At 40.3% G+C, this 12,301-nt stretch overlaps 2 protein-coding genes across 2 annotated transcripts; one reads left to right on the top strand and one right to left on the bottom strand.

Moving 5' to 3' along the window:
• Window positions 1-1,660: 1,660 nt before the first annotated feature.
• LOC310748614 (vomeronasal type-2 receptor 26-like) lies at window positions 1,661-8,234 on the top strand (the record flags this gene model as incomplete). Its single annotated transcript, XM_083584466.1, has 4 exons — window positions 1,661-2,497; window positions 2,662-2,889; window positions 5,753-5,879; window positions 7,333-8,234. The coding sequence occupies 4 exons, from the start codon at window positions 1,661-1,663 to the stop codon at window positions 8,232-8,234; spliced, it is 2,094 nt and encodes a 697-aa protein (XP_083440592.1).
• Window positions 8,235-9,457: 1,223 nt separating this feature from the next.
• LOC310748613 (olfactory receptor 10A5-like) lies at window positions 9,458-10,447 on the bottom strand (the record flags this gene model as incomplete). The annotated part of the gene is made up of 1 exon (XM_083584465.1): window positions 9,458-10,447. Exon 1 carries the CDS (start codon window positions 10,289-10,291, stop codon window positions 9,458-9,460), a length of 834 nt encoding a protein of 277 aa, XP_083440591.1. The 5' UTR covers window positions 10,292-10,447.
• Between the last annotated feature and the right edge of the window lie 1,854 nt (window positions 10,448-12,301).

The raw sequence follows: 12,301 nt of genomic DNA, 5'->3' as shown, positions 1-12,301 counted from the left end.
TGAGTATGAGACCTGAATCCATTCTCACTTCTGGGAAAGATGTCAAGCATTATGTTGAATTTTCTTTTGGCCAATACAGGGATGGTGTTTCTACTTTAGAAAAGCAAGATACAAATTTTCAGATTTTGGCCAATAAAAAAAGCAGGATTGCTGGTTTCTTCTTCTTCTTCTTCTTCATCATCATCATTATTATTATTACTATTATATTGGTTAAAATGCTGTAATTCTAATTTTACACAATGTAAGATATCTTTCTGATGCAGATCACAATTCTTATTCTAGCATGGTGCCTAAGAATTACCAGCACATCCTGGCCTTGGCATTTGCAGTAAAGGAGATCAATGGCAACCCTCAGATCTTATCCAATACAACCTTGGGCTTCCACATATTTGACAGCTATTTCATTGCAAGGGGGACTTATCATGCCACACTGCTCCTTACGTCCAGCCCAGACAGATTCGTCCCCAACTACAAATGTGACACTCAGAATGATTTGATAGGTGTCATTGGGGGACTTGATCCCCTAACCTCTCTTTATGCAGCAACAGTCTTGGATATCTACAAAATTCCGCAGGTATAACAGTCTCTGTGCTGCGCACTATGGGTTAAAGGAGGTTTTCTCTTAATGTTCGTATTGTCAACCATGTTTCACTTTATGGTTTAGATGCTAAAATATGTAAACTGGTATTGTGAATAAAGCATAACCTTAAATAAAAAATCCTGAATTTATTAATACAATTAAGAAAAACAAAACAACATACTTTTTCATTCCTCTAGTTTTTTCATCATCTGAGCTTATAGAAAATTGAGGATCAGCTTGAATGTAGCTGGGCACTCACCAAAAGGAGGTTAGATGCATTAACTCAGAGCAGAGAACAATGTGATTTAACAGAGTTGCACTTTGTTAATCTTCATAGAAGACAATTATTGAGAAATATATGAAATCAGCCACAAATCTTTTGGGCAAGAATGTACAAATGACACCAGGGAAGCAAAGGTCATTCATCTCCTTTATCAATAATCATATATACAGTGCTCAAGCTCCAGCTCTCTCTATTCCATTTGAGAGTGTCCATTCATAACTGAAATAGAACACAAGTCTTAATAAATACTTTACAATCATTAATTGAAGCATATGGACCCAACTCCATAAGCCATGACAATTTGTTTACTTATTATTACTTAAAACCACTTGAATGCAAATGAAACCTCAAAAGCAGTTAAGAGAAGAAGAAAAAAGGAAAAAAATCACAACGAAACCTTAAAACATATAAAGATTAGAATACTGCAACAATATAAATTTACCTCAGCTTTCTAAGCAACTGAGAGGGCTAATTTAAACAAAAATGTTTTTAGCAGCAATTAAAAAGACCACAGTGAAGCCGACTGCTTGATCGAAAACAGGCAGGGAGTTTCAAAGTGAAGGCACTGCCAAACTAACCAATCATCTTACAAACGCAGAACATATATTATAGCGGTCACATAGGGACATGTGGGATAAGGTAGTTCTCATAGTTTTGCAGTTTTGTTTATTGTGCTGCTCTACATTTTTAAATGTTGCAGAAAAACTCACTGGATATATCCATTAAAGCATTCCTATTCATTCTGTTCCTTTTCTGCACCCTCTTTCGTTTAGCTTACATATGGTCCTGCGCCCATCATGCATGATAAAACTCCAGGCCTCTCCTTCTACCAAATGGTCCCCCAAGAAGCCCTTCAGTATGAGGGGATTCTCTCCTTACTTCTGCATTTCAAGTGGATATGGATTGGGCTCCTTACGATGGAACTTGAGAATGGAGAACAATTTGTGCAAACAGTGGTTCCAATGTTTTCCTCTAGTGGTATCTGTTTTGCCTTCATAGAAAGAGTCCCCAAAGTATCTTTCATCACTGAACTAAAAGACTTGTTACAAGAGGGTGCGAAAATACGTGATAAAATAATGGGTAGCAAAGCCAATGTGATGGTCCTCTATGGAGAATCTTACTCAATGATATTTCTTAGATGGTTTCCATATTTATCAGAAGAAGAAGAGATAGGAGAGGTTGCAAGAGGTAAAGTGTGGATAATGACAGCCCAGATGGAGCTGACTTCTGCAGTTTATCAAAGGACTTGGGATGCACAAATAATCCATGGGGCTCTGTCTTTCACAATTCACTCTAATGCTCTACCAGAATTTCACAAATTTCTTGAACACATAAGTCCCTCCACCACAGATGGAGATTATTTCATCAAGGACTTCTGGCAACAGGCCTTTGCTTGTGTCTTCCCTAGTACAGTCACAGATGGTGTGGATCAGGAGATTTGCACTGGAGAGGAGAACCTGGAAATGCTTCCTACACCTTTTTTTGAAATGAGCATGACGGGCCATAGCTACTGTATATACAATGCTGTTTATGCCATGGCACATGCTGTCCATGCCATGTTCTCAGCCAGAATCAATTCAAGATTACTGGAAGACAATATGAAGCTGACATCTCAGGTTTATCAACTATGGCAGGTAATGTGGCCAGATTTCCCTTGAGACCGTGCGCCATTAATTGGTGTTAAAATAGTGCACTAAACAATCTCTGTAATGGTTCTGGTCCTTGTGAGATGCAGTTAACATTGTCTTTATTTGTAAGACTGACATAAACCTCTCTTTTCTCTCTTTTCAAAATCTAGTTCCACCATTTCTTCAGGGGTGTGTCATTTAATAATAGTGCGGGAGACAAAGTTTCCTTCAACCAGAAGGGGGAGTTGGAAGCTGGGCTTGATATTATTAATTGGATTGCTTCGCAAAACCAATCCTTTCACAAAGTTAAAGTTGGGAGAATGGATCCCCAGACATCTTCGGGGGAAATGTTCACCATCCATGAGGATGCTATAACATGGCACAAGTGGTTTAATCAGGTACAATCAAATTGTCGGTATTTTGAGTCCTGATTGTAACACAGTTTCACTGGACAATGATGTGCTTGGATGTTATAAAGAATTCACCAATTCTTAACACCAATTGGCCTACCATGCCCAGGAGAAAGGCCTCTGGTTTCTTATGAAAGGTACACTTAAGTACCTTCTTAATTTCATTATAGATCATTTCCCAGAAGGCCTTGATCCTTGGGCACGTCCACCAAAGGTGATAGAAAGTACCTTCAGTTTCCTTACATTTCCAGCATTTATTATTGGGTGTATGATAAATTTTTGCAAGCTTGACTGGGGTCATGTACCACCTATAAATCATTTTCATAATGTTCTCTCTTAAGGCATTACATGCCGTGAACTTTATACCGGTAGTCCATAACTGTTCCCAGTCAGCAAACATGATGTCATGACCAATGTCTTGTGCCCATTTAATCATAGCTGATTTAACCATCTCATCCTGTGTATTCCATTTCAACAGCAAGTTATACATTCTTGACAAATTCTTAGTATTGGGTTCCAACAGTTCTGTTTCTAGTTTTGATCTCTCCACCTGGAAACCAATTTTCCTGTCCTGTTTGAAAACTTCATTTATCTGGTAATAATGAAGCCAGTCTCTTACTTTTGACTTCAGTTTCTCATAGCTCTGCAATTTCACTTTTCCCTCCTCATGTTCTATAATTTCCCAATATTTTGGCCATTTAGATTCCATATTAAGTTTTTTCACATCCTTAGCTTCCATTGGTGACAACCACCTAGGGGTTTTGTTTTCTAACAAATCTTTATACCGAATCCAAACATTATATAGTGCTTTCCTGACAATATGGTTTTTGAAACCTTGGTGAATTTTAACCTTGTCATACCATATATATGCATGCCAGCCAAACCTGTTATTGAACCCTTCCAGATCCAAAATGTCTGTGTTTTCAAGAAGCAGCCAGTTTTTCAGCCAGCAAAAAGCCACTGATTCATAATACAATTTTAAGTCCGGCAGGGCAAACCCCCCTCTTTCTTTTGCATCAGTTAATATCTTAAATTTTATTCTGGGTTTTTTGCCCTGCCAGACAAATCTAGATATGTCTTTCTGCCACCTCTTGAAACAATCCATTTTGTCCACAATCTGCAATGTTTGAAACAAAAACAACATTCTCGGCAAAACATTCATCTTAATAACAGCAATTCGGCCTAACAAGGAGAGTCTCAAATTTGACCATATTTCTAAATCTTTCTTAACTTCTGCCCAACATTTCTCATAATTGTCTTTAAATAAGTTCACATTCTTAGATGTCAAATTAATCCCCAGGTATTTCACTTTCTTTGCTACCATTAATCCAGTTTCACTCTGAAACTTCTCTCTTTCAGCAACTGTTAGATTTTTATCCAGTACTTTCGTTTTCTGTTTGTTCAACTTAAAACCTGCTACTTGACCAAATACTTGTATTAGCTCTAAAACTCTTCTCGTACTAGTGTCTGGCTCTTGTAAAGTTAATACTAGATCATCTGCGAACGCTCTCAGTTTGTATTGTTTAGCTCCGACCTGAATCCCTTTAACCAGCTGGTCCCCTCTGATCATGTTTAATAAAACCTCCAAGACAGATAAAAAAAGTAATGGGGACATTGGGCACCCCTGTCGTGTCCCTTTTTCAATAGCAAATTCTTCAGTAACCACATTATTTACAATCAATTTTGCTGTTTGTTCAGAATAAATTGCACCTATACCATTCTCAAAGCCTTGGCCTACCCCCATCCCTTGAAGATTCTTTTTCATAAAGCTCCAAGAAATATTGTCAAAGGCTTTCTCCGCATCCACAAATATTAATACTGCCTTAGTGTTAATATTAGCTTCTAATAATTCCATAATATCTATTATGTTTCTCACATTGTCAGATAGATGTCTTCCTGGAAGAAAGCCCGCCTGGTCTTTATGAATCTCTCCCACCAAAACTCTTTTCAATCTTTTTGCCAAAATGTCTGCAAAAATTTTGTAATCCACATTGAGTAATGATATAGGGCGGTAGTTCTTAATCTGATTCTTCTCAGTCTCTGATTTTGGTATAAGTGTAATGTACGCTTCTTTCCACGATTCGGGTGCCTTCTTCCCCTCTAAAATTTCGTTACAGACCTCCTTCAACGGTTGTATAATCCATTCTTTCAAAGCTTTGTAATATCTGGAGGTCAATCCATCTGGTCCTGGAGATTTTCCCAATTGCATATTTTGAATGGCTCCCTCAATTTCTTGATCAGTTATCTTCTGGTTCAAAATCACTTTACTTTGTTCAGAAATTTTTTGTAATCCATATTTTTTAAGGAATTCTTCTATCTCTTTTTCATTCACCGGCCCTTGTGCATAAAGTCTCCTGAAATAACTCTGAAAGCAGTTTCTAATCTCATTTGGTTTATAGATGTTCTTTCCCTCAACTTCTAGGTTTGTAACCATGTTCTGTTTTTGTCTCTTCTTCAATTGCCATGCCAGAAGTTTCCCACATTTGTCTGCCGATTCAAATGTCTTTTGTCTCATTTGTTTTATTTTCCATTCTATCTCCTGATTCATCAGTTCCATATATTGTCTCTGGTAAAACTTGATTTCTCTCAAAATTTCATGTGACTTTGGTTTACTAATTGTGTTTTGTTGTATCAGAAACCCTCTCATTACCGCTTTGCTGGCCTCCCAAATCACCCTTATTTCCGTTCCTTGATTAAAAATGTGTGCATTCTAGACAAGGTGCACCTGCATCAACACTTTTATATTGTGACCAAAAGTTCAGTTAAAATTAAGGTAACAATTTAAGGTTGACCCCCCACAAGTTCTCGAGGATTCCAAGCTCTATATTCTCTTTTTTCATTCATGGATTAGGCAAGGCCTATTTCTGTATGCAGTAAGAAGTGCATTCCTGGTTCAAGCAAGAAAATGAAGGAAGGGAAGCCGTTTTGTTGCTACGACTGCATCCCCTGTCCAGAAGGGAAAATTTCAGACCAGAAGGGTAAGCAGTAATGCATATAGAAAGAGGAAGATTGCATGAAATTCAGAGAAACAAGGCTAAAAATGCATAAGGATGTGCGTATACACTAGGACTGCATTCAGATAACACTTTATTCCATTTTCCAAACATTGTTAGCTAATAATTTCAATTTTTTTATGTGGCCTTTTAAAAGATGTAACAGTAGATGCTAGAATTTAGAGGGAGGTTTCTTTACCACTTCCATGTCATTAGCATTCAGTACTAAATGCATTTGCAATTTTGTTAACCTGTAAAATTGTACAGCCATACCTCTGCTTACGTATCCTTCCGCTTACATAAACTTCGGGATATGTAAGCGGCAAACCAGGAAGTATATTTCTGGGGTTTTGCTGAGTGTGTACGCGTAGAAGCAGTCCCTCCATTTGCAGAAACCTCTGTATCTGACCGGAGCTCCAGAATGTCCGCAACCAGAGGTACCACTGTATTTGTGTTGTAACTTAATGTGATGAAATTGCAGGGATTATTTAAGGGATGCAGGTATAAGGGACACTGGTGGTGCTGTAATATAAATCACTGAGCCTAGGGCTTGCTGATCGGAAGGTTGGCGGTTCGAATCCACACGACAGGATGAGCTCCCGTTGCTTGGTCTCAGCTCCTGCCAACCTATCAGTTCGAAAGCACATCAAAGTACAAGTAGATAAATAGGTACCGCTCTGGCGGGAAGGTAAATGCACTGGCAGAGGAAGAGGAGTGCGGGGGGAGCACACCGCCCCTGGCAGCACGATCCCGACGGGGTGCCATCACAGCTGCCCTCCTGCCCATGCTGGGTACCACGCCCCCAGGACGCGTGCCAACCCCACCGCCGCCTACTCTCTGCCCCCCGGTGCTGAAGCATGAAGCTCCACCACTGGGTAAATGGCATTTCCGTGCACTGCTCTGGTTTCACCAGAAGCAGCTTAGTCATGCTGGCCACATGACCCGGAAAAACTGCCTGTGGACAAATGACGGCTCCCTCGGCCACTAAAGCGAGATGTGCACCGCAACCCCAGAGTCGTTCGCGAATGGACTTAACTGTCAGGGGTCCTTTGCCTTTATAACAAGATATACTTCCTTCCAGCCATATGTTGTATTTCAATTGCTTTTGTCAGCTAATTTGAATTGCATGTGTATAACAGCCTTGGTATAAGCATTGAAATACAGATTACTAGTGCAATAAGCAAACATGCATAGCAGGGCTCTGTGGTATCATTTCTGTTTGCTTGGTTTTCAAGTTAAACAAAATGGCTGCTTAAGGCCTTAAAGTTGGGAAGAATTTGAAACTTTCCACTTTAGAAAGACTCAGCCTTAATTACTGTAGTCACACTACATTTTACAGGATGAATAACTTATTCTTCTCCAATTTAAATTGTAAAATTGGCTGCTCTTGAGATTAACGGCATGTTTGTGAGATTATGCCAAATATTTTCCTTTTCAGATACGATTGACTGTGCTACATGTTCAGACCAAACTTACCCAAATAAAAACCATAATTTCTGTATTCCCAAGGAAATAAGCTTCTTGTCTTACGAAGAGCCTGTGGGGCTCAGTTTAGCCTTTTCTGCTCTTTCCAGTTCTTTGGTCACCATTCTAGTCCTCTTCACATTTATGAAGAACCACAACACTCCCATTGTCAAAGCCAACAACCGGCAGCTCACCTACACGCTCCTCCTCTCCCTCCTGCTCTGCTTCCTTTCTGCACTGCTATTCATTGGACAGCCTCAGATGGTGACCTGTCTCCTCCGACAAACTGCTTTTGGCATCGTCTTCTCAGTGGCTGTTTCTTGTGTGCTGGCAAAAACCCTCACTGTGGTTCTGGCTTTCATGGCCACCAAGCCAGGATCCAGAATGAGGAAATGGGTGGGAAAGAGGCTGGCCAATTCCATTGTACTTTCTTGCTCCCTTATACAAGGAAGCATTTGCATTGTGTGGCTGGTAATCTCTCCCCCGTTGCCAGAGGCTGATGTACACTCAATGGCTGAAGAAATAATACTTGGATGTAATGAGGGGACTGTGATTATGTTTTATTGTGTCCTTGGCTATATTGGCTTCCTGGCCATTGCCAGCTTCACTTTGGCCTTCCTTGCCAGGAAGTTACCCGACACGTTCAATGAAGCCAAGTTTATCACTTTTAGCATGTTAGTGTTTTGCAGTGTGTGGTTATCCTTTGTTCCAACCTACTTGAGCACTAAGGGGAAATACATGGTAGCTGTGGAGATCTTTTCTATCTTAGCCTCCAGTGCTGGATTGTTGGTCTGCATCTTTTCACCCAAATGCTACATTATTTTGTTGAAGCCTGAACTGAACAAAAGGGAACAGCTAATACGAAGAACTAACTGAAGAATCAAATATTTGTTTCTATAGTTTATTGAACCAGGGTTATGCTAATTATAAACTGCCTCTTCATTTTATATTAATTTAGTGTTGATTTTTCTTCTACATTGGATGCTACTAAAACATCAGCTGTCTCTAATCAACATAATAAAATTGTTGAGCATCCCCCCCCCTTACAAAAACGCCAATAAAACAAGTTTGTATCATTGACTTGACAAAGTGTCTCCTTTCAGAAACTCCTCCCCAGATATCAATTCCACCTTTGAAATCCCAATAACGTCTGGGAAAATCTGGTCTTAAGGCAGCCCTAATTTTTATATATATTTGATTTCATATTTATTTCTCAATCTGGGAAAGTTTGTGAAGGATAGATTTATGAAATTTATTAACATTTGTTTTAAACCACTTTCAAAGAGCGCATTTTCATATCAATGTAAGACCAAACAAACAAAAAATATTGATGGAAACATACTTTTAATAACATCAAAATGCATCAAAACATTTTATGTCTGAATGTAACCTTGAGAAATTAGTGGGGGGAGCTATTTGGCCAAATGGACTGTATGTTATGGCAAACTGCATATATTATGTCAGTGTTAGACATTCTAGTTCAACTGAAAATGAGGAACAGTAGAATGTAGAACAGAGAAGAGGAGGAGGAGGAGGAGGAGGAGGAGGAGGAGGAGGAGGAGTTTGGACTTGATATCCCACCTTTCACTTCCCTTAAGGAGTCCCAAAGTGGCTAACAATCTCCTTTCCCTTCCTCACCCACAACAAACACTGTGAAGTGAGTGAGGCTGAGAGACTTCAGAGAAGTGTGACTAGCCCAAGGTCACCCAACAGCTGCATGTGGAGGAGTGGGGAAGCGAACCCGGTTCCCCAGATTACAAATCTACCACTCTTAACCACTACACCATGCTTCCTCTGAATAGAAGGAGCAGTTAAAGAAAAAAAATGATGATACCTTTAATTCCAATTCTGATCAAAGTCTTTTGCATCTATTCTGCCTCCATATAGCCCTGGCATTTGGGGTGTGGGAAGGAGATTTGGCAGCCACATGGCTTGGAATCCCTGACATAAATTATGACGTCCATTTATAGACCCAAGCAATTGCCTATGCAGAAACGCAATAGAAATTAATACTAAATCTTTCTAAAATTAAAAGATTGGGATGAATTGGTAAATTGTCCCTTCAAAGAAAACAATATCTCACTTATTAGAAGTAAGGATCACTGGTCTATTGCCACTTCTATTGGGGTTCCCTTATATGCTGCCTCTGGTTCCACAGTGGTGGCCATGCACGGACAATAAGGTTCTTTATAGATGAGTTTCCACAGGGCTTCTTTGACATCTTTGTTTCTCAGACTATAGATCATGGGGTTGAACATGGGTGTGATGACAGTGTACAACAAAGAGAAGAGTTTATTGAGAATGGGTGACTGTTTTGCTGATGGGGCTGCATAAACAGTACCTAAAGTGACATAGAACAGTGTCACCACAATGAGGTGAGAGGAACATGTGGAGAAAGCTTTCTGCTTCCCTTTGGCAGATGGAATTCTCAAAACAGTCGAAATAATTTTGGCATATGAAGCCAAAGTGAGAAGAAAGGGGACCATTGTCACCATGGATGCTAAAATGAATGTGGTCATCTCTGCTATATGAGGGTCAGCACAGGAGAGCTTTATAATAGGGCTTAAATCACAGAAGAAATGGTCAATTTCATTGGAGGCACAGAACGGCAATCGGAAAGTTAGCACGATAGTCACTATGGGAGTCAGGAATCCACTTATCCAGGAACCAGCTGCCATCTGAAAGCAGACTTTGATGTTCATGATGGTTGTGTAGCGAAGTGGATTGCAGATGGCTAAGTACCGATCATAAGACATCACTGCTAAGAGATAGCATTCAACGACTGCCATGGAGCCAAAGAAATAAAACTGGGTAATGCAACCAGAGAAGGAGATGGCTTCACGTACTTTAAGAAGAGTCTTCAGCATCTTTGGGACAACTGAGGTTGTATACCATATCTCCAGGAAAGAGAAATTTAACAGGAAGAAATACATGGGTGTGTGAAGGCCTCGGCTGAGTGATACAGTAATCAATATGAGGATGTTGCCAGAGACTGTAATCAGGTAGATAACCAAGAATGTCACAAATAGAAGGATTTGTAGACCATGAAGATTCCCGAATCCCAAGAGAATAAATTCTGTTATGGTTGTTTGATTGTTTTCTAGTAAAATGAGCATCTGAATGCAACAAAAAAATTATAACAAAGAGAAGAGAAACAATAACAACTACAAAAACAGTAAAATGGTTACAGTTATATGGAATAAAATAAAAGTACAATTCAGACCACAGAAAGTATTTCTAGCTGCTTCTTTCAGAATATCCTATGTACTATGTTACTAAATAGAGAAGAAACAATAATTAGTAGCCTGTGTTGTTGTCCAGAGTTGTGGAATCACTGTCCTAAAACTGCTACAACTTATCTGGCTGATGCTGGGTATATATACAATGTCAAGTTAAGGGCTGTGCAGGCACACTGAGAGAGGGTTGCAATCCAGCATGAGCTGCTATGGCCTCATATCCACCAGGGATCTGGAAAAATATTTGGAGTTTGGGCTTAGTACACATTTTGTAACAGGCCAGTAATTTTTAGTATAGACCCTGAACATGTCCTATACATGGTCAGTTAGAAGCCCCTGGATTAATTTATTTGATGTGGTTTACTCCTACACAGGCATGCAAATGATTGTAGTTCTGTAGCTTTATCATATGGATATAGGAGTAAGGTAGGGTTGCCATATTTCAAAAAGTCAAAATATGGACACATTTTTTTTTTATTTCTCTCCATTTTACTCCTATTCATTTCTCTGACAACAAAACTTGCAATTTTCCCCAGGTCTGTAAAGCCATGATGAGCATCTGGACTCAACAAATAATAATAAAGCCATTAAATCAATTTGGATGAAAATAACATTGTAATGGAAATGGCTACTCCCCACATGAAATGGGGGGCACTGTTTGTGTGGTCGTGTGCAGCCTCCCCCCAAGCCTATGCGATTCCCCGCAATGCAGCCCACCTTTGCCTCCCCAAGCTAGATACCTGGAGGTTCCTGCCTAATCTTAAACAATTAACCAATCCCAGCTGGGGAGACATTGCCAGGGGAATGGGCCAGGTAGGATTGGGACCGCCCTGCACACACAATAGAGGGTGGAACTTACCTGGGAGCCCTCAGTCAGCTCCAGAGCTTCTCCCGCCCAACCCTCCCTCAGTTTATGCCTTCTTATTGCAGGTTACCTCTTCTTTACAAGTATGCAGGTGCTGCTGCAGTCATTAATGGTTGCTGTTGAAGGACTGGGGAGGAATTTCCCTGCATTGGCAGGTTTTGCCTTCCCCACAGCAAAATGTCACAACTTTGGTGGTTTCAGGCCTAGGGTGGAATCCTTTAGTCTATCTTCCCTAAAAGGTGTGGGGGGGAGCGGTGACTCGCGTCCCCCCCCCTGTGGCAGCAATCCCAGGGTTCCCCGTTAAAGGGGTTGTGATGAGGAGAGTCACTGGCCATACGCTGAAAGGTTGTCAGTGCTCTCCCCATGTTGCAGTGAAATGGGGGGGGGGGGGCTCTCTGCTTAAACATACGTCTTCCAGAGCCAGCCCTAACCCCACACAGATTACATAACTCTGGTGTTCCCCAGATCCTCGGCTGGGGACTGTAAGGAATAAACGCCCAATGCCTAAGTCAAGGTCTCCCTACATCTGAAAGTTTAATAAAGTTGTGGCCAATTTTAATCCCATAGCATGTTGTCATGAGTTATTACTCCATCCAGGTGTCGCCTGGGGTCAGGGGGTCTCCGCCTGGCCATGCAATATATTTATCACAGCTCAATAAAGACACAATTCCCCCTCCCATGTTCTGAAGGAATATTCATTTAAGAGGACTTGCTTTTTCTTGTATATTTGAGAGGAGACATTTATAGCAGAAAATTTTATCCAGTGCTATGTACTATTGTGCAGTGTGAACGAGTAGAGGTATTTTAATACATTTTTATCCTTAATTTCAGTTCCTTTCAGT

Source organism: Podarcis filfolensis, assembly GCF_964270895.1.
Source record: "Podarcis filfolensis genome assembly, chromosome: 13".
In the NCBI taxonomy this organism is placed as follows: Eukaryota; Metazoa; Chordata; class Lepidosauria; order Squamata; family Lacertidae; genus Podarcis; species Podarcis filfolensis.
The sequence above is the reverse complement of the archived record's forward strand: the minus strand, read 5'-3'. Positions and strand labels throughout refer to the sequence as shown.